The sequence below is a fragment of the Hemibagrus wyckioides genome, linkage group LG19, assembly GCF_019097595.1.
Source record: "Hemibagrus wyckioides isolate EC202008001 linkage group LG19, SWU_Hwy_1.0, whole genome shotgun sequence".
Classification (NCBI taxonomy): domain Eukaryota; kingdom Metazoa; phylum Chordata; class Actinopteri; order Siluriformes; family Bagridae; genus Hemibagrus; species Hemibagrus wyckioides.
Window position 1 is genome coordinate 2,250,001 of NC_080728.1, and position 21,203 is coordinate 2,271,203.

At 39.5% G+C, this 21,203-nt stretch overlaps 2 protein-coding genes across 2 annotated transcripts in view; both read left to right on the forward strand.

The window, feature by feature from the left end:
* lamtor4 (late endosomal/lysosomal adaptor, MAPK and MTOR activator 4) overlaps positions 1 to 221 on the forward strand; it is a 3,924-nt gene extending 3,703 nt beyond the window's left edge. The window contains exon 4 of the mRNA XM_058416718.1: positions 1 to 221. This exon is cut by the window's left edge and continues 722 nt beyond it. The gene's annotated coding sequence lies outside the window, so the exon portion shown is untranslated.
* A 1,788-nt stretch (positions 222 to 2,009) lies between these two features.
* Positions 2,010 to 21,203, forward strand: part of snd1 (staphylococcal nuclease and tudor domain containing 1) — a 71,335-nt gene continuing 52,141 nt past the window's right edge. The window contains exons 1-10 of the mRNA XM_058416716.1: positions 2,010 to 2,277; positions 4,068 to 4,217; positions 4,447 to 4,567; positions 6,031 to 6,112; positions 6,685 to 6,845; positions 7,808 to 7,899; positions 8,404 to 8,562; positions 11,594 to 11,700; positions 13,347 to 13,437; positions 18,021 to 18,125. Of these exons, the coding sequence (XP_058272699.1) occupies positions 2,203 to 2,277; positions 4,068 to 4,217; positions 4,447 to 4,567; positions 6,031 to 6,112; positions 6,685 to 6,845; positions 7,808 to 7,899; positions 8,404 to 8,562; positions 11,594 to 11,700; positions 13,347 to 13,437; positions 18,021 to 18,125 (1,143 nt within the window). The 5' untranslated portion in view covers positions 2,010 to 2,202. The remainder of the gene's footprint in view (positions 2,278 to 4,067; positions 4,218 to 4,446; positions 4,568 to 6,030; positions 6,113 to 6,684; positions 6,846 to 7,807; positions 7,900 to 8,403; positions 8,563 to 11,593; positions 11,701 to 13,346; positions 13,438 to 18,020; positions 18,126 to 21,203) is intronic.

The following is a 21,203-nucleotide window of genomic DNA, read 5'->3' on the forward strand; positions in this document are numbered from 1 at the left end:
TCAGTGTACTGTCATGTTAAGCAAAGTGGCCTGTACACCTGACACTGGTAGCACATGGACATTAAAAACAAATAAATGCATATTTTGATTTGTGGTCTATGTTCATAATCTACACAGCAAACAGGAGAATATCAGTCTGTTGTCTATGCTGCTCTAATGTTTTTGTAAAACTAAAATGTTATCTGTAAAAGTGTTTAATAAACTATATTAAAAAACAAGAATCAGTGTCCAGCCTGTATGCAATTTCACTTTGAATAGCAGTTCTTCTAGAAGTGAAAAACATGCAATATCTGCTCCAGTTGGAATGGCCATATCAAGTGACATGGAAGGGCTGTATATCTGCGATCCTACAGTGGTGTCCCTCAAGGCTCAGTGCTGGATTCTCGTCTGTTTTCCCTCTATACTCCATTTTTTTCCTCAGATGGGTTTGCATACTACTGCTATTTTGATGCAAACATCAGGAGCATCCAGCCTTTCCTGTCAGGTTTTTCTTTTCAGGTACCTGGCAGGTCTGCCTTGGTGAACCTTTTGATCCTTGCAACTGATCCAGAATGCAGCAAGACTTGGCTTCCTGTAGCTGATTGTATCAGATTTAAAAAAATTGATGTTTGCCTAAAAAATCAACAAATAACCAGCACCCACCTACCTGAAGGCACTTCTCACACAAGAGATTTAGACACCAGGATAAATAATGTGATTTTCTCAGAGTTCATAGCCCGAGGCTTATCATTTGTCTTATTTGGTTTCTTGTTCCTTTGCACTCTTCCTGAAACAAGATCAAACACCTTATGAACTGTCTGCTCACACTGGGAATGTCTTTAGTGTGGCACCAACTGTGTGTGTGTGTGTGTGTGTGTGTGAGAGAGAGAGAGACGGTCAAGAGAACATTGCATGAGGAAACCTTCAGGTGTCCCTGAAGCACCACATACATAGTTTGTATTTAGTTATTCACCAGTGCTATTGACAGGAAATCTAGTCTGAAAAGAAGATCTAGAATAAACTGCAGATTGTTTAAAATATTTTGTACTTTCATGAATCCTGACTGATGTAGAGTGATGACTGCATCTATATTCACTCTAACATGTACAATGAGGTAATTAATTTTAAGTCAGAAATGAGTTCATTTGTCCAAGCAGGTAATGTAGAGATGTGATGATACACACACTTCAAATGAACATGATATAGAGTTAATATATAGAATAACATACAGAGACTTCTCCATGCTACGGAGGGCTTCATTTATTCATCAGGCTGTAACCCATGACAGCCGGACTCCCACACATGCTGAGAGGTGTAATCAGGACATGGTTTAGAGGCTGTCTGGGGTGAGCTGATACAGACAAAGTTGAAAGTTGAAAGTCATATTGATGTAGCAGCTCTGTGTCAGAGTTTTTTGAAAAAGGTTTTCAAAAGTTTTAACTGCTAAATGTTTGTGTTTCAGATGGTTGTGTTTGTGAATGTATTCCTCTTCTGAGAATTCAAGTAAAGAAATAAAGTGTTGTGACGTAATTACTCTGAGTGGGTGGGGTTAAGTTCCAACACGTGTTCCTCAGCACCTTCAACACCTTAGTAACCTGATCAGTGTCCAGTGCCACACACAGCGAGCTGGACGCCTTTATTAACACTCTGTATTCTCTCCAGGAAATGCACTTTTCTATTTATTATTATTATTATTATTATTATTATTACTATTTGGTTTAGTCGTCATTATTTTATAGTAATAATACCGTTCTTTTTTCTTTCCAACTCCTCACCGTTCTTCTTTTATTGAACAGTTGTATTGGGATTTTGGCTTAATTTATTTCATAACTTTATAAACAAGGCCACTTAGTCTACTGCCTTTTACAGTAGGGCTACTCTATGCTCAGGACACTAAGTGACCAGTGCTCACGCGCTCTGTTATCTTCCACTTTTCTAAAAATCTATGCTGACGTGTCGCCCTGTTGAGTGCCCCGGATGTTGTTCGACTTCCCCACGTAACTGTGAAGTCTCCCTATGAGCACGCTCCTCTGAGTCTGACCCCGGAAGTGTAATTCCTCGACGTGTACATCCCTTGCATGTTTCCGTGCTCTCTCTGGAAAGCAGGTCTCGAGCTCCGTGTCCAGCTTTACCTCGTCGGCTTCAGAACTATAATATTCACCCAGACCTCCGCTGTACACGCGTTTAGATCCCTGTACGGACTAGTCTTCAGAGACCGCGGTGATGGCCACTTCAGTATCCTCCCAGGTCCAGGGCAGCACGGCGGCTCCGGCGCTGCAGAGAGGGATTGTGAAAATGGTATGAACATATGGAGTCTCTCTCTCTCTCTCTCTCTCTCTCTCTCTCTCTCTCTCTTCTCTCTCTGTGTGGTCATCTCATCTTCTGCTGCACTTCTGTGTGTATTTGTTTTAATTGTGAAAAGTTTTAGCCAGTCCCTGCAGCTGTTCGTGGTTATGGTCAGTGTAAAGTCACATTATTGACCACATGGTGATTTATGAATCAGAACCAGCTCGATAATTAGTGTAAATAATGACCTGTTTCAAGTGCCTTCAGTTTACCATGTTGGTGTATATTAGTGGAGGTAAGCAAATATATGCTTAAAGTAACACTTACTGTTTCCCCAAAGTCCAGGTCAGATGAAGAAGTGGATAGTGTGTGATATGGGTCACTGTTCTGGCTGTGTTTAACTAGCTAGGAAAGTGTTTGTCCAGTATAAACCAATGGACCGGGGGCCTCTTATAAACACACTGTTTTCGGTAGAGAGACTTGTTCATCGCCTCTGTGTAGCAGTTCATTAGATTTTGGTCCTTAAGCTGTTCTCAGGGCAAAGTGCGCCTCCGAGTCCGCCGGCTACTTCATTTCCCTGAGTACCGCAGCCTGAGGCAGTCTGGCTTGACTCAGTCCGGCTCGGCTCAGTTGTAATTTCATACCGTTGGCCAGATCTGTGCCCAGGCACACTTTGATCACTGGGGTTTACAGAGAGTTCCTTGACCTTCATGGAGTTGTTTTTGGTTTGACCTGCATGAAGTATGAGACCTTATACACACAGCTGTATGGCTTTAGAAACCGTGCCCAAACTGGTGAATTGACCACAATTAGACTCCAATCTTGTGTAGAAATCTATTGCACAACTGTCCCATTAGGGATTATTCAAAGTTAGTTGGTGTGGCAGATTAGTCCCTTTATAAGTATCTATAAGTACCTCTAGCAGCATACGCTGGACACTGCTGATGTAGATCTTTATCAAACTGAATGGCCATTTGAAATGATTTTTCAGTACAAAACCATAAACTTCAGTCAGGTCTTTTATCTGCAACCTTAGGTTCCTAAAGAGCAGCTTCTCAGGCACTCATAGAACACATTTCATGCTTGTTATATCCACATTAATTAATGAGGTGTGACCGATTTCCATAATTGAAAATCCTTTGGAAAAAAAAAGCAACAGTGTGCATTGGAAGCAGTATCTCATGTATCAGTGATGTTTACACACATGTATATGCATAATTTATTCAACCCAAAATGTGGGATTTATTAAAGTGATTGTTTGGTGTAGGTAAAGGGCCCTGGTGTAAAATAAAAACAGCAAGTGAAATGCATCGGCTCAGGACAGTTTAATCTGGACTGCTAAAGATTTAAATAGCTTAATTTTCAGTTACATTGATTGCTTCATTGGTGGACATGTCAAATATTTGGCACCATTTGTGATTCATATGTAATTATGCTTCCATTAGTTTTAGCTTAAATGGTATGTTTGTTATTTGGAAATTATGACTTATTTCCTTCACCAACATAATGCAACAAATTAACTGAAAAAGCTGAGTCTCAGATATATCTCTGTAGTCCAAATAGCCAGAAGAGTCCCAACACTCTTCTAAATCAATGGGAAGTTTGTTTTAATTAAGCTTGTTCCCTCTTGCTCTCAGGATCTAGCTGAATCACTGCAGTTGCAGGAATGAAATCATTTACTCTGGATTCTGATTTGTGACGTCCTTGTTACCAGTCATGATGTTGCTCTTTAAAGAGATCAGCATTATAGAATAATTCGATTATAATGATGTTGCTTTAATGAGAGTTGATGGTCTGTTTAGGTTCTGTCTGGATGTGCCATCATTGTAAGAGGCCAGCCACGAGGCGGGCCGCCTCCGGAGCGACAGATCAACCTCAGCAATGTGCGTGCTGGTGCCCTCGCCCGCCGTGCCACCCAGAGCCAGCCTGACACTAAAGACATCCCAGATGAGGTGAGCAGAAAACATCCTACTCCAGTTATAGTCTTAATAAAGCTCAAATCTTTTTTAATATTACCAACAGTAAGACACATGGTTTCTGGATATGCATTCTTAAAACTGAGAAATAACCTTTTTAACCACTGAGTCTGAAGTGAATATATTCCTAGGAAACTCTCTCTTGTGCTTTGTAGACTTTAGTGCTTGATTTACTGCGTGTCCTGTTTTTGTGTGTGTTCTGTAGCCCTGGGCTTTCCAGGCTCGTGAGTTTCTGCGCAAAAAGATGATTGGCAAAGAGGTGTGCTTCACTGTAGAATTCAAAACACAGCAGGGGAGAGAGTATGGAGTGCTGTACCTGGGAAAGGGTAAGAAACATGGCTCTTCACTTTCAGATGATTAGGTTTAACCAATTTCTTTACTGATCTCTGCCTCTATACCTGGACATGTACTGAGTTGCCACTTTATTGCATATATCTGGCTTATACCTTGACCTACTGGTCATTTTGCCAGATTTACATACATGTTATTAGCATGTTATTAGCAGTGGAGACTCAAACAACAATTGTTCCAATAATTGATTTAATTGGAAAAATATCGAAATATCTTAAATACCAAAACATATTAATTTAAAACTCACTGCAATAAATATTTTTAAAACATAATGATGAATGATGAAAAATTAAATTTATTGCAAAATCTTTTTCAGCATGAGAATATAATCAAGTGTTATCACAAAACAAATGAGAAACAAATCAACCCAATGTGACTTTTGTTCCATGCCTTGTTTATGGTTTCACCCAATTGTTTTTCAGCTATATGCATCTCAGACCCTGAATTGTTTAATTTGGTAAATATCTTCTGGCTTTCTTAGTAAAATAAATTGGTTAAAGGTGAAAAAAATCTCTGGATCATTTTGCTTGCATGGTTCACACAGGGTGAATCATTTTTTTGTGGCACTGGATCTTGAGATTTTTTAAACAAATATTGGAAGTATTCTGGACCTGACATGGGTGTGTGAATTGTGTACTAAATGCTGCAGATTTAATAAACATTGGTAATCATGGAACATAGTGATTTAACAGGAACTTGAATGTATTTATAAAGTAACTGAGATACAGTAAACCCAGAAATTCTCAATAAAACCAAAAGGGAGAAAATAAACAGGACATTAAGGGGTACTGGAGCCTCTGACCACAGCAGTCTGTGACCCAGGGAGAGGGGGTGGCAGAACAGATTAATGTACTGACAGATTCCCTTACTTGGGGTAGAGTAGGGGGGATTTAGTTGGGGGATAGTTTGGGAGTGGGTTCAATTTGGGGGTGGGGTGGGGGTTATAGTTGAGGGGTAGGGTGCGGGGTTGTTAGTAGGGGTGTAGTTCGGAAGTGGGTGTAGTTTGGGGGTGGGGGTTTTAGTTGGGGGGTAGTTCAGAAGTGGGTGTAGTTTGGTTTGGGGGGATGGAGGGTTTATTTAGGGAATACTTTGACATTGGGTGTTATTTGTGCAAGTCTGTAGTTCGAATGGGAGTTGTAAGTGCAGGGGGGTAGTTTGGGGTAGATGTGGTTTATGGGGGCTTGTAGTTTGGGTGATGGTTCTAGTGCAGGGGTTGTAGTGTGGGGGAGGGGGTAGTTCAGGTGTGGGTATAGGTTTATGGATTTTGTAATTCTATGTATAAGATGTATTAGAATGTTTTCAGTATCCCAACCACATGACCTGTGTTCACCTGTCTAGTACGTGATCCCTGCTCTGTCTGATAATAAACTCTCCTACACAAGAACAGATAGAAATATTCTTTGTATTTACTTTATTATTTTTACTGTTTAACCCTCAGATACATTAGGAGAGAACATTGCTGAGTCGCTGGTTGCTGAGGGCCTTGCCACGGTCCGCAGAGAGGGTATCAGAGGCACAAAGTAAGACCTGTGTGTTGTGCATGCTCACTTACCTCTGCTTGTTACACACTGGTTCCATACAACCATTTGTTAAGGAAAAAGTTAGCCTTATTTTGTCATTTGACTCTCTAAAAGAAAATATTTGTATTTGAACCAAATCCATTAATGAGCCTTGACCGTCCATGACCCTGTCGCTGGTTCACCACGGTTCTTCCTTGGACCACTTTTGATAGATACTGACCACTGCAAACCAAGAACACCCCACAAGAGCTGCAGTTTTGGAGATGGTCTGATCCCATGGTCTAGCCATCACAATTTGGTCCTTCATCAAACCCAAAGCTCAAATCCTTACACTTGTCCATTTTTCCTGCTTCTAACATCAACTTTGAGGACAAAATGTTGACTTGCTGCCTGATATATCCCACCCACTAACAGGTGCCATGATGAGGAGATACTCAGTCTTATTCACGTCACCACACACTGATCATAATGTTATGCCTGATCGGTGTATATTTGCTATTAGACTACAATAGAACAATGCTCTTCCCCAAAGTAAGTGTGTGCATGTGTGTGTGTGTTTGTGTGTGTTTCAGCCCTGAGCAGGCCAGACTCTGTGATTTGGAGGACCAGGCTAAGGCTGCAAGGAAAGGCCTGTGGTCTGAGGGTGGAGGCGCACACACAATTCGGGAACTCAAATACAGCATTGAGAACCCCCGCAATTTTGTGGATTCCTTGCACCAGAAACCAGTTAATGGTGAGCCATGGGTTCTTTTTTTATTTGTGCTCTTCACGCTTTGTAAGAATGTCTCTGCTTAGCTGATCACCACTGGGCAATCCTGGTGTATTTCTGTTCACATCTGCTATTTTTGTGTGTCTTGAATGTGTCTTCACTGACTATCTGTGATTTCATTTTGGAGCAGCATTGTTAAGTATTGTTTAACCTGATTTCAGGTTCCTATAGCAAAGGTTATAGCAAAGTTATAGCAAAGAGTTTATAGCAAAATCAACAGAATTGGCCCTGTGTTCCAGCAGTTATGGAATGGACTGTAGAAAATGTCATAAATTACACCAACTACTGATTATTTTTAAAGTAAACTAATATACAATTAATTTTGTTTCAGTCACTGGATTAGTTTCTGTTGATCTAAGTGAAACTGCTACAATAGCGGGCTGTCAGGAAATATTTTCCCAATTTTTTTCTCGACGGAAGAATGGTAGAAGGGTGAACTGTTTGTGCATCACCCTTTAATATCTTACAGCATATAGATTAAATGTCATAGTTTTATTTATTTTTGTAATGGTCAGTTATTTGTTCCCATTGAGCACGTGAACATTAATTGATTATTTTTTTCACCCTAAATTGCTCTTTCACCACGGTTCACTATTCTGAGCTGTGTACAGTTTATCGTTTGCAACATCTGACATGGAACTACAAAGCAGACTGCTCTTATTCATGCTGTTAGTTTTCAGCATCCTGTAGTTCATTGTCTATACTGCACATTTAATACAACTTACTCAGGCGTAAAAAAAAAAATAGAAAAGAAATAAATAAATAAAAGTCCTTTCTTAATTTAGAATGTCATAGCTGTTCATTTGTGTGTTGTTTTATAAAGCCATTTGTTGTTTAAGCTTGAATATCATGCTGCTGGTGATGGTGTAATCTGAACTGATCTCAAACAATAACCTTTGTTCCTGCTCTCTCTTTCACTCACCTAGCCATTATTGAACATGTCCGTGATGGCAGTGTTGTGCGAGCTCTCTTGCTGCCTGATTACTACCTGGTTACTGTGATGCTGTCTGGAATCAAGGTGAGAAATTATCTGTATTTAAGTGTGATGTATAAAATCAATTCCATATACTGTGAAAAGAAATTCTTTTCTATACTATGTCTAGGATGTTTCCAGTACATCTATCCACTTCATACACGTAATGTCTTTTTGCGTTTGTACTGATGAATTTGAACAAATATGTATTTTGAATATCAGTTTCATAAATATTTATAATTATGATTGGATAATTGCAAGTGTGAGCAGGTTTACAGATTATACATATACTCATTACACACCTCCCCACACACACACACCCCAGATTCTTGTTTTGGCTGACAGCAGGGGACCCCAGAGTATTTCTGCTGTTGTAGACCATCTGCCCCAGGGTTTGATGTGTTATGTAACTTTTCCTCTAAAGGAGTGTTCATTTGCATTACTGTTCACTGTTTTTCCATTAATTTGTCACTGGTCTGTGTACAATTGGCATTGGTCTCACTGTTTTGTGTACAATAGCATTTATTTGTTTTGTTTTTTTTCCTTTAGTGTCCAACATTCAAGCGAGAAGCTGATGGAGCAGAGACACCAGAGCCATTTGCAGCCGAGGCAAAGTTCTTCACTGAGTCCCGTCTGCTTCAGAGAGATGTGCAGATCATTTTGGAGTCCTGCCCCAACCAGGTCATCCTGGGTACCATCCTCCACCCGGTATATCAGCCTTATCTCTCTTCTTGTCCTAATGTGTGAACAGTAGTGTACTTGGATTTCTCTGAAATCACCCACAGATCAAACGGTACACAGTCTCCTCAGTCCTTGATCCATGTTGTAAAAATAATGAGATCTCAGTGACCCTTACACCCTTATGTTTTCCGACATGTTTTCAGAATTATGAAATGTCTTGTTCATGTGGCATCTTTGTCACACAGCCCATTTCCAAATTCTAGCACAAAGCTTGCATGGATAAATTTGAGGAGGCTGAACTACTTGTGAAGACCCTCCCTTTTAGTGGTGTAGGGGAATGGAACATTGTATTTAAAGAACATTAACTTCAACACAGATATTTGCTTTCCAAGCACATGCAGGGTAAAAACGTACCCTTCTTCCTTGCTTTGGTGCCACATGCAGGTTGGAATGTTTTATGGACAGAGCCATCAGGGTACTGATTCTGGGTTACTGGGTCCTTTGTGCCCTGAATGGTCTGTTCATTGAAAGTGCCTTGAAAGTGCCCTGAAAGTGTCCCTTGCACACTTTCTGGCACTCTCAGTTTTTTAACACCAAAAAACAGGCCATCATCAGCAGACATTATCATCAATAATGGTAATAAATATTTGTTGGCTGTACATTACATTGTAGAATTGAACCGAATTAAACATGCTGAGCTTCACTGATGTGATTCATTCAGGTGCATGTCTGAAATAAAGGGCATTTTTGTTATTCTGTAGCTACCTAGTTGTGCTCTGTCAGTCCACCACTGAATATACAGTTGAATGAAGAACTTTGCTGTGTGTGCCTGGTGTCTGTGTGTGTACTGTATTGGCTCCCTGTTTGTGGTATTTGTGTCAATACACATACATAGTGCCAGTTTTCAAATACCTGGCTGAGTGGCACTCTGTAATGTTTTTTTTTCTCAAATCCAACCCTAAGTGCTCCATTACAGCAGACCTTAAAGATTTGGAAGAATCTCCTGCTTAATGATTGAATCATTGCTTTTCCCCCTCATGTACTATGTACTAGCTTGTATGCTTGTGCATTGGGCTATGATAGATAGATAGATAGATAGATAGATAGATAGATAGATAGATAGATAGATAGATAGATAGATAGATAGATAGATAGATAGATAGATAGATAGATAGATAGATAGATAGATAGATAGATAGATAGATAGATAGATAGATAGATAGATACTTCATTCATTCATTCATTCCAAAGGGAAATTCACAGTTTCTAGCAGTATCCACAAACACAGGCAAAAAACCCAAATTAGGGTACAAAAATATAACAAAAAAAATATCAAATAACAAAATGTAAAATATTACAAAATATAGCAGAATATAACAAAATATTTAGGAATAACATTTAGATTTAGGAATAAATATGGAGAATGAGATGCAACACAAGATAAGTAATGTGCAAGAAAGTGTGTAAGGTTACAGACCCAGTCGATGTGCAAAAACTGCGTGTGTAAACATTGTGCTTACACAAAGCTTCTTTCCCTCGGGCCTCTCCTTTTTGTGATTAAAAAAGGAAATTGTTGTTTGCACCACATGTAGTAGAAGAATTAGCTAATTAAATAGCCTATTGTATTATGTAGCCTGTTGAATGTATTGTTTGGTACACAAACATATGGAACCTAGAGATTGAACAAAATGATATAATACACTGTTACACTCCTTATAAAATCTTATTGCCTTTGACTTTACAGATGTTACACCTAAAACACAGACTACATGCTCACACATGAGGCATAAAATATCATAAAAAAGCTGTCATAAAGTACAGTGATTAGGATGGAATAAAATAATTGTTTAGAAATCAGATTCTCACAAAGATGCAACAGCTTTTGGAACACAAATCTTTCTAAAACATATTTGCAGCTGTAGGTAATCTGTGTTGCCCCTAGAGGAATGGTTCTCATATTATTAAAAAGAGGATGGGGAAAAATCTGCTTGACCTTCTGCCTTTCAAAATCTCATTCATTTAATAAAACTCATTTGTGATTTTCCTGTAATCTATAATCTGACCAGTTTTCAAGGCAGTTTTTCTTATTCAACCCAAGTAAGACCATACAAAGTGAACATGTTTCTTTGTTATAACATTGTAGGATTTTTTAATACCAGCTCCAATGTAGCTTTACTGAGCTTTTAGCCTCCTCAGCAGTCAACAAAACAAAATGCTATAAGAAATGTATTTAAAAAATTGCCTGTAAAAAGTAATCTGCCACGGTACCTAGATATGTAAAATAATCCATAATTCCTACAGTTTGGTTTTGTGATGTAATTCCTGCTAATTGACATTGTTTTCTTCGTATTTTTAGTAAGATTGCTGTTGAACATCAGTTCAGTACTTTTATCAATGTAAATAAAATGTCTCTTCCCGTCTGTGTCCCAGTCTTTCAGGAGACCCTTCACAGTCATACCTCATTCCTCAGCACAATATACTCGAGCGGTGTAATCTTGAATTTGCATCTCATTAGAATAGACAGCAAACAGTATGAGTGACAGATGCAGTTACCTTCTGGCTCTTCCTTTTAGTTAATGTGTTCGAGTTAGACCTGCCAGAGCTCCTGCTTACACTCTGATCACTATGTAAATTCTTTTAAACTACTGTAGAGTAAGAACATACCTAATCTGATCCCTCTGTCTGGTAAACTGTAGGTGTTCTCCTGCTGCCTGATGTGATGGTCTTTGCTAAATGCTGAGTCGCTTCTGTGTGGCTGCTCTGGCTGCCTGATCTGCCTGATTTATCCTGATGCTTTACTTTGTTTGGAGCTTTGTGCACTACAGCCTTAAGATTCCCACTTCCCAGAAGCAGTTTTATGCTCAAGTCTTGCCCTTGGTTGTTGTTTGCTGCTGTGTATCTATATTCATTCTATAGTGACCCAGTAATTTACCCATGTTGCAGTTCATTGTACTCATTTTGCTTTTATTAAACTTTTCAAATCCACAGTAAACTCAGGAAATTTTGGATCATTTTTGCCAAGTTGACATGATTATGTGACTGTGTGTGTGTTGTACAGAATGGGAACATCACTGAACTGTTGCTGAAGGAGGGCTTTGCTCGCTGTGTGGACTGGTCCATGGCTGTGTACACCCAGGGAGCAGAGAAGCTACGGGCTGCAGAACGGTCAGTCTGTCAGACTCTGGTCAGGTAGCTCATGCTGGCTAGTGACTTAAATCGATCCTGTTGATAGCCAGTGAAATCAACCAGGCAGCATCTAAAGAAAAGTAGTGGATGGTTATTCAAGATTTAATGAACACTTATTAAACTAATAAAGACTTGGCAGAAGGACAGATGCATGTGCGTAAATTTGTAGAAGTGTCACAGACTGGTGGAGAGGAAAAAAAGCTGCTCTGCACCTGTCACGTGCAACATCTGCTTCTTTTATTACTGCAGTCTCTTAATAATGGGAAGTCACATGTCTTAATGTAACATGTGATTCCTAGTCATTAGGGATTCTGAAACCCTGAAGATAATTTTTTTGAGGATTAAAGCAACGCATCTTCCTCTAACTATGAGAGTTGGAGATAAATACAAAATTAGTACCCAAATCTATTAGTACTCTTCATAAAATTTGAGCAAAATGAGGCAATAATTAAGATTATCTACATCATAAACCACAATACACACAATGCCCAGGTTCCTAATAAATATGTTCCGAAAAGTGGCTGGTGAATGTATGTACAAAAATTATTTGAATCTCTTTGCAGTATTTTAATTGCAGTAGTGTCTTCTTGAAGTGCAGAACTCTGGATCTCTGCTGTTGCTTTAAACCACAAATTCACACAAAAAGCACAATTTGACACAAAATTTAATGTAACTTTGTCTTTTGTGTCCTCGTTTTCCATGAAGTGGTCTTTCCTCAGTGGTATTTAGGACTAATGTTGCATCTGCTCATTTTTTTTTATTGAGGGATATTTGGTATATTTTAAATATGTAATGAATAGCAGTTTGGAAATGTAGGTGTTGGAAATGAAAGACGTACACCCGCTTTTGTTAGTGCTCACTTCATCTTGTTAAACTTTGCTAATAGAAAACTGAGAGCCAGGAAAACAGGTCTGTTTGGGGGGGGGGGGCTTTCTTAAATCTGATTGTGTAAATTTAAGAGGTTTGTCACATACATAGATAAAAACTGCCTAAAGAAAAGCAAAGAGTTTGTTGCATACATGCACATTTCTGTGGACAGACATATATTTCAGTGTATTGGCAGACTGTAATGTTTCAGTCCACCATTTACTGGCGGTCTGCGTTCTGCTTTAGCTAGAAGCTGAAGCTGCTAATTACCTAATGATTAGGTAGTTGTTTTTTCTTCGGCTAATTAAGAATTCTTTCATTTTTAAAATCGTCTGCACTACACACTGCATCAATGTTACTATAAATAATTATCAATTATAAACCATCAAACAGTGAAACTGCCTGTAACTGGTAGAAGATAGTGAAATTTAGCCAGGTGTTTGCTGGTCTAATAACCTGTTTTATTCTCTTATCCTCATTTCCTCTTTTCCTCCAGTCTGCACTGAGAAATATATACCAAATTCTGCTTATTCTGCTATTTCTTATAGCTAGAAATATGTTTGTGATGATAGAACTCATTTTGGTGGTGAAAAACACATTGAGCTTTTGATTGGTTGTGATCATGGACTTTAAATTAATGAATGTCATTTAGGCCAACTTGATTGATATCAGACAAGAGGCTGGTTTGCTTGAGATGTGCTGTCTGTAAGTCATGGCCTTATCTGTCTAGTTTAAGTGGGTATTTCTCTGTTCTGCAGCTCTGCGAAGGAGCGCAAAGTGAGGATCTGGAAAGACTATGTTGCTCCCACTGCCAATCTGGACCAGAAGGACAGACAATTTGTGGCAAAGGTGAGTTCATAGTAATTTTATGTTGTAATTTGTGTAGTGTTGCAACACCATGATGACTTTTTTTTTATTTTGTTAAAACGTATCATTTACATTGCTCTTTGCTGTGACTGTGACGATGCCTCTGCTCTTTACTATGATGATTAGCCTCTACAGTGATTGAAAAAAGTGTGTGTATGTATGTATGTATATATATATATATATATATATATATATATATATATATATATATATATATATATATATATATATATATATATATATATATATAATTTTTTATCCCCCCCCCCACTTGTCTGCTTTACTGATAGCTTGGTGGCTGTGGTTATATTTTCTGTGTTTGAGAAGATAAATTAGTGTTGCATGTTTTCTTGCAAAATCAATTTTAGCTGTATCTCTATGTATACTATATTATTCACCTTCCTGGTGATGGTGCATCTTTCCCTTAAATGTAGTCTTCTTTCTCTGCCCTGAGCCCAGCCTGAAAGCAGTGATAGGTCATGGAGGAGAACTTTGTTGTTAAAGAGCAAAAATGCACAGAGCAAAACGCACTACAGCTGACTCATAAACTCGACTGTATCTGCAACCAGTCAGACCCACTAGCTTCAGTTACTGCTAAACATGAAGTCTGACTGAAGCCCACTGATGCTTTGACAAGTGAAAGGATGAATAATGGTTTACGCCTCATATTTCGCCTAAACACACAATGTTAAATACCCATATTACCAAACTGTTGCTGCCAGAGTGAATAATACCAACTAATATCCCAGTGATAATGGTTTACACTACACTGTGTGTAGGACAGAAGGGTTTATCATGATGCATTCTGTTTTAGGGACTATAACTCTGCAACAGTTAACTACACCAGCTGTAAAAATCAACTGATCACTGCATAAAAGCAGATTTTTTCTACAATTGTGCTGTGCTTTCATATTAATCAAGTATTTTGGAGTTGTGTCAAAGCTGCTATTATGGTGGACGAAAGACAGATTTAACTGCAGAAGAGATGTCCTTCCTTTAAAAACTTGGGTCATGGCAAATCAGCGCATTAAAATAATTAGATCACTTGACAGAGTTTATCATACCCTAAAGGAGGGTGTGACAGACTCAAAAGAGTTAGGAAAGTTCAAATAAAGGGAAAATTGAATTGTTTTAAAATGTAAAAGCTATCTCTTTGACTGAGTACTGACGAAAAAAGCCTTTAGTTTCAAGATCCTCTAGCACTTTGTGAATGGCCATTAGTAGCAGATGAATAGCTAGCTTCATGCATTTTACAAAGTGAAGTGTATTGAATGGACCCAAAACTACATGAAGTTGACTCGATGCTGCATTATTTAAATGATGCAATGAGTCCTGAGCAACTGTTGATGGATGTAGTGAATGGATTAAGGGTTGGGTCAGAAATGAGATGCCTTCTTCTCTGAGAGAGAGACAGGTGATGGTGGTGTGGTGATGTAGGCCGGAATAATTGGTGGTTGCTGGTTGGTCCCAGTCTGCAGATGCTTATATTAAATTTTTGGAAAACCATTTTGGGCCACAGGAACAGTGTAAGATAAAGGACGTTGAAGAACGGATCTGAAGGTCATGTTTTCAAATCCCGCTATTGGCAAGCTGCTGCCCCTGGGTCCTTAAGCCTCAAATGCTCTAGACAAGGGTGTCTGCTAACTTCACTTGCTTAGAATTGAACTCAGACCCCATGAAGCAACAAATGTATGCCTCAATCAATCTTCCACCTTCAGACTCTAACCATGTCAGTGGATCACAGACTCCCCCAGGTCATGTCTAAGCATGGCCATTACATCAGTAACAAGTTCTGTGTGAGGTGGATTGGTATAAAAAAATCACCTTACTGATCAGTTCTAAGTAAACATAGTCATTAAAAGCCCAGAGTTTGTATAAAACACCTTTATGAAATTTTTTTCATTGTAGTTTCAGATATGAAGCGTCTATGCAAGTTAATGTATGTGAATAGTTAAAGCTGTTCTGTGTAGTGAAGCAGGCGATGTAGCTAACACTCCCGGCACAGGCAGAGAAGTTGTTTTGTATCAGTCAGTAATGAGTCGTGTGTTTATTTATTGCTTGTTCATTTGAAAGAAAAGTGTCTGCGAGCTTTTTCAGCAAGGGTACTATTAACATTTGGTCCATCAGATCAACTAATCAGTAAATTAAACTCATTTCCAAATATCTGTCGTTGTTGCAGCTGTGCTGCTCGGGTGATTGTGCTGTGAAATGATCTTTGCTGGTCTCTGGTATTTTATTTGGGTTTTCAGTTCTGTCTCTGCTGAACCATACATATTCCCATATCAGTTTTGAAACACATGTTCAGTCATGTGTTTGTGTTCTGGTAATCAAGCATTGCTTTCTTTAGTTAGTAATAAGAAGCAGCCTCGAAGCGTTGGGAATGCTCTCTCTTTAAAAATAACTTCATTTCCCTCTTTTGTAATCTTTTATGTGTGGTATAAACATTACAACCTGCTGGACTCATTTCCTCTGCTTTCTCCTTGTACCCTTTATTTATGGTTAGAAACGCTAGCTTAGCATGAAAATATACATTAGAAAGGCTGAAAGGCTGAGAATGATTATCCCTGATCTCACTAGCCACTGTGAAATATATAAGCACAGTGAGCCGTTCTGACAGCGCATCAATCAAATAAGCCATGTCCTTCATTTGTGGTGAGTCATGTCGAATGGTAATGGGAAATTACATCATTAGAGGTAGTGTTTCAGATCGTTTTCAAGTCATATTTCAATATATTTGCTGCTACCTGCTTTGTTTCAGTGCACTGTCTTGGGGTGTTCATATCCTACATTAGTTTTTGTAAATATATATATTTATATGCATGAGGAGGCTCACTAATGTAAACCTTGATTAGTCAGTTTCAAATGTCTGACTGGTGATGAGTTACTGTGATTGTACACAGATTTGTACACAGCCTGTTTATTTCAATTAGGAACACACAAATTTTAGTGAAACCATTCATATTAGTGCCATTAATTAAAGAAATGTTAAATATTGAAGTAAATATACCGAATCCATCCATTAAGACCATTAAGACTTCCAGTTAAACTATTAAACATAACAGTTTCCCAGTGTGATTTGCTCCGAGTCTGTGATTTCTTGGGCACAGTGTTCAGTGTGATCTTTTCCACTCTATGATATAATGTTATCAGAGATCTGGTTATCCATATTATAGCCTTTTCACCTGCTGTTTTGCTGCTATATAATATTTTATTGGTGTAGACCCTGAGTGAAATTAACTTTTACTAACATAATTCTCAGTTGTGACTTTCAGTACTGACTTCAAGAGAGTTTTGTGTAATGCCCATGAGCTGTGGTTCACACACTGTGCACTTTACAGCTATTTGAGCTCTATAGTCATAAAACCATGAAGAACAGCCTAACAGGACACCTTTATAAAAAATAAATAATAAAAAAAAAAACACGAGCAAAATGTTTTGTTTGGTTTGTCCTAAAAAACCATTTACACAGAACTGTATCACCTGACTGATAAACGAGGCCTAAGGTGATTACTGAAAATAAATGAGCGTGAGTCACTTAAAGCTGTGAAGATGTGCTAAACATATAGTAGTTTAAATCTGGCTAGAAAATTATTGAAAAAAATCAGTATTGTTCCTTTGTTAGCAAAAATAAAGCATTAATATCATGAAGGTGCAGTCCAGAACTTGGCCTGCAGATGGTGCTGTTCTCCTGCAGTGCCTCAGTGAACACCAGCAGAATGACTCATGGAGGTTTACTGCATGTTTCTGCTGCCAGCTTTTAGTCAGGTGCTCTGCATATACAGCTACTAATTAAGTAGCATGTGCGCCAGTCAGACATTTCATAGCAGCTTCCACATCCTTCATGTTCATTTAAGAGGGTAGGAGATAGAGCACAAGTGATGAGAATAAAGCCATTGGCCTTGCTGGTTGGGGCTGCGCATGTGTTTGTTATTGTCTGCACAACGAGGCTTCATGTCATCAAGAGAAGCACTTGTTTGTTTTTTTTGTGTTTTGTTTTCTGCAATATACAGCTCAGTTAACAGCTAAACTGTCTTCTCCTGCCTGTAACCCAGTTCAGTTTATCTGCATTTAGTTTGAGTTTAGGGTCAGAGTGCTTTAAATCATACAGTTCATTTCATATTTCTAAGTTATTTATATCCAAGTTAGTAACAGACAAGGTATGGATGTTCATTTGTTTTCAGGTTTTGGTTTGTTTATCTTTGAGGTCTTAAACAGTTTAAATGCCTTTTTGTCTCACACACATCTGCTGTTAACCTGTGGCATGTTTGGATATTTTTTGTTTCCTTGTTCCCGCCTCCCTCTTTGCATTTGTGTTTCTGTTGCTGGAGTTTTATCATTTAGACAATATCATTGAGATTTGAGAGAGGGAGATTATCTTGTAGCAAGTGGGCAAAGTATTTATATGCTACTGTACTTTTTTTTTCTACTTCCTTGTGCTTCATCAGGCTCATCTCATGTTAGATATCCAAGTGGTTCCTGTGGCAACAAGCTGTGCTCCATGTTGTTAAAGTGACTTCTTTAACCCGTCTCCTCCTGTATGTTTTGTTTTGTTTTCCATTGTGCAGGTGATGCAGGTTATGAATGCAGATGCCATTATTGTGAAGTTGAACTCGGGTGAATACAAAACAATTCACCTGTCCAGCATTCGACCCCCCAGGATTGAGGGCGAGGTATGAAGTGTGTGTGTGTGTGTGTGTGTGTGTGTGTGTGTTTCTGAATCACATTCTGCTGATGTAGAAAAGCAAAGTCTTATTCTTTTTTTTTTAAATGCATGACTTCATGATTTCTAAGCCACTCTCATTCAGGATTGTTTTGAAAGGCGTGTGATCCTCAGAAGGATTTAGAATCCCTAAAACATGACAAAGGCTTGAATGTTTTCTGTGTGTTATGATCATTCATACATGTATTTTAGTATCTGTACTAATTATCAACATTTAAATTTTAAGTATGTTGATCAGTTTAGCTGGTGAGTGCATGAAGAATGTGATCTTTTGCCATCACTGGTATGTTTTGAAGGAAATGGTTTGATTTGAGCAGTTCATACACAGGGACAGTTACACCAACTAAACACATGTTCAAGCAATAAGTCAGAGTGTAATGTCTGAGATTAGTTATAAAATAGGAAGCATAAAGAATGCTGTAACCAGCAGAGTGTAAAGCATTAGTGGAATAAAAGCTTCACTGAGGGTAATATATTCCACCATCTGTCAGTCAGAAACATGATCTGTACAGTACAGCCATGAGCACACAGGAAGATGTGTGGAGAGAGACACAGGGGGAGATGTGTGGAGAGAGACACAGGGGAAGATGTGTGGAGAGAGACACAGGGGGAGATGTGCGGAGAGAGACACAGGGGGAGATGTGCGGAGAGAGACACAGGGGGAGATGTGCGGAGAGAGACACAGGGGGAGATGTGCGGAGAGAGACACAGGGGGAGATGTGCGGAGAGAGACACAGGGGGAGATGTGCGGAGAGAGACACAGGGGGAGATGTGTGGAGAGAGACACAGGGGAAGATGTGCGGAGAGAGACAGGGGGAGATGTGCGGAGAGAGACACAGGGGGAGATGTGCGGAGAGAGACACAGGGGGAGATGTGCGGAGAGACACGGGGAGATGTGCGGAGAGAGAGACACGGGGAGATGTGCGGAGAGAGAGACACGGGGAGATGTGCGGAGAGAGAGACAGGGGGAGATGTGCGGAGAGAGAGACGGGGAGATGTGCGGAGAGAGAGACAGGGGGAGATGTGCGGAGAGAGAGACAGGGGGAGATGTGCGGAGAGAGAGACAGGGGGAGATGTGCGGAGAGAGACACAGGGGAAGATGTGCGGAGAGAGACACAGGGAGAGATGAGCGGAGAGAGAGACGGGGGGAGATGTGGGGAGAGAGACACAGGGGGAGATGTGCGGAGAGAGACACAGGGGGAGATGTGCGGAGAGAGACACAGGGGGAGATGTGCGGAGAGAGACACAGGGGGAGATGTGCGGAGAGAGACACAGGGGGAGATGTGCGGAGAGAGACACAGGGGGAGATGTGCGGAGAGAGACACAGGGGGAGATGTGCGGAGAGAGACACAGGGGGAGATGTGCGGAGAGAGACACAGGGGGAGATGTGCGGAGAGAGACACAGGGGGAGATGTGCGGAGAGAGACACAGGGGGAGATGTGCGGAGAGAGACACAGGGGGAGATGTGCGGAGAGAGACACAGGGGGAGATGTGCGGAGAGAGACACAGGGGGAGATGTGCGGAGAGAGACACAGGGGGAGATGTGCGGAGAGAGACACAGGGGGAGATGTGCGGAGAGAGACACAGGGGGAGATGTGCGGAGAGAGACACAGGATGATCTCACTCACTTGTTTTTTTGCACTTTTCTGTGTAAACTCTACAGACTGGTGTGAGCATCAACACATTGTGAGATCAGCAACTTGTGAAATACTTATCACAAAGACCAAACATTTTCTTCATTCTGGTGTTTGATGTGAACATTAACAGAAGCTCTTGTCTGCAAGATTTTCTCCACTGTGCTGCTGCTTCATGACTGACTGGTTAGGGAACGGTGTGAATGTGAAGGTATACAGGTTCTAATACAATAAGTGTTGAGTACATTTACTCTGCACCCAGAATGTTCTGCTGCATGGGCTCTAGTGGATGAGTGGCAGTTTAGTAATGAATCATAGCTATTAAATAGATCTACTTTAATCCGAATTTCAGTACCAAAGTATAATATTACATTAATGTGTGTGCTTTTTTTTTTAATGGTATGCACTACTTCAGTAATGTGTCAATGATGACATGTTCCCAGCGAAAGGAAATGACTGATAGTCCTAGTCATATAATCCCTTCTGTTATGTATTTCTGCAAGGTGTCTATAGACCATAACTGTCCATCTAAAGAAATCCTCCTAACAAAAGTGATTATAATTGCTGTTAAAAACTATTTTAGTGGCTTTATAGTGTAAATGCTCTTTTGACTCTGTATGTGTAAGCATTATCACATTGAACAGAATTACTGAGTAGTTTTATTCATGCAGGTGGTGGGTATGTTTTTTAGATATAACTTTAAGGTAGGGTCCATTCCTGTTCAGTCTAGGATGTTCAGCTGCAACAACTGGCTGGAGAAATGATCCTGCTGCAATCAGTAACCATATTAGTAAAAACAAATGAGGCAATTACAGTGTGGTGCCCATACACTCACTCCAGCGTGATGCACAGATGAGCTGCCATGCATCAATTGATCAGTTTGTGTTTTTTATTCCATCACTGTTGTTCAGGTTAGCCTTCATTTATGTCTGTAAGAATTTATTTTATATTTATTTATATATTTGTAAATGTAACATTGTTTTTTTAAACCAAACGGTGTAAGCAACCAACACACATCTCACCATCTAATCCTGCACACTCAGGAAGAGTCGGTGGCTTGATGGGGTTTTGTTTCTTTGACTGCAGTGATGTATGAGGTTGCATGTGTCTGGTTTACTGTGCGAGTTACGGTAATAGGAGGAAGCACCCTAGCTGTGGATACATGGTCTCTTCAAATCCTCAATATATTCTGCCGATATTATAGATTTATTTCTATTTAATTTATAAATTAGTCTAAACTATTTTTTTTCCTGTATATATGTAGCTTTCTCACACATTACTGTTGATAACAAAAAAAACAAAGTCTAGTGCTTGTTACTTAATTCTACATCAGAAAACCTGAATGGACCTTCCAGCATCTGTGTGACATGGCTGAGAACATTCCCATATAATAT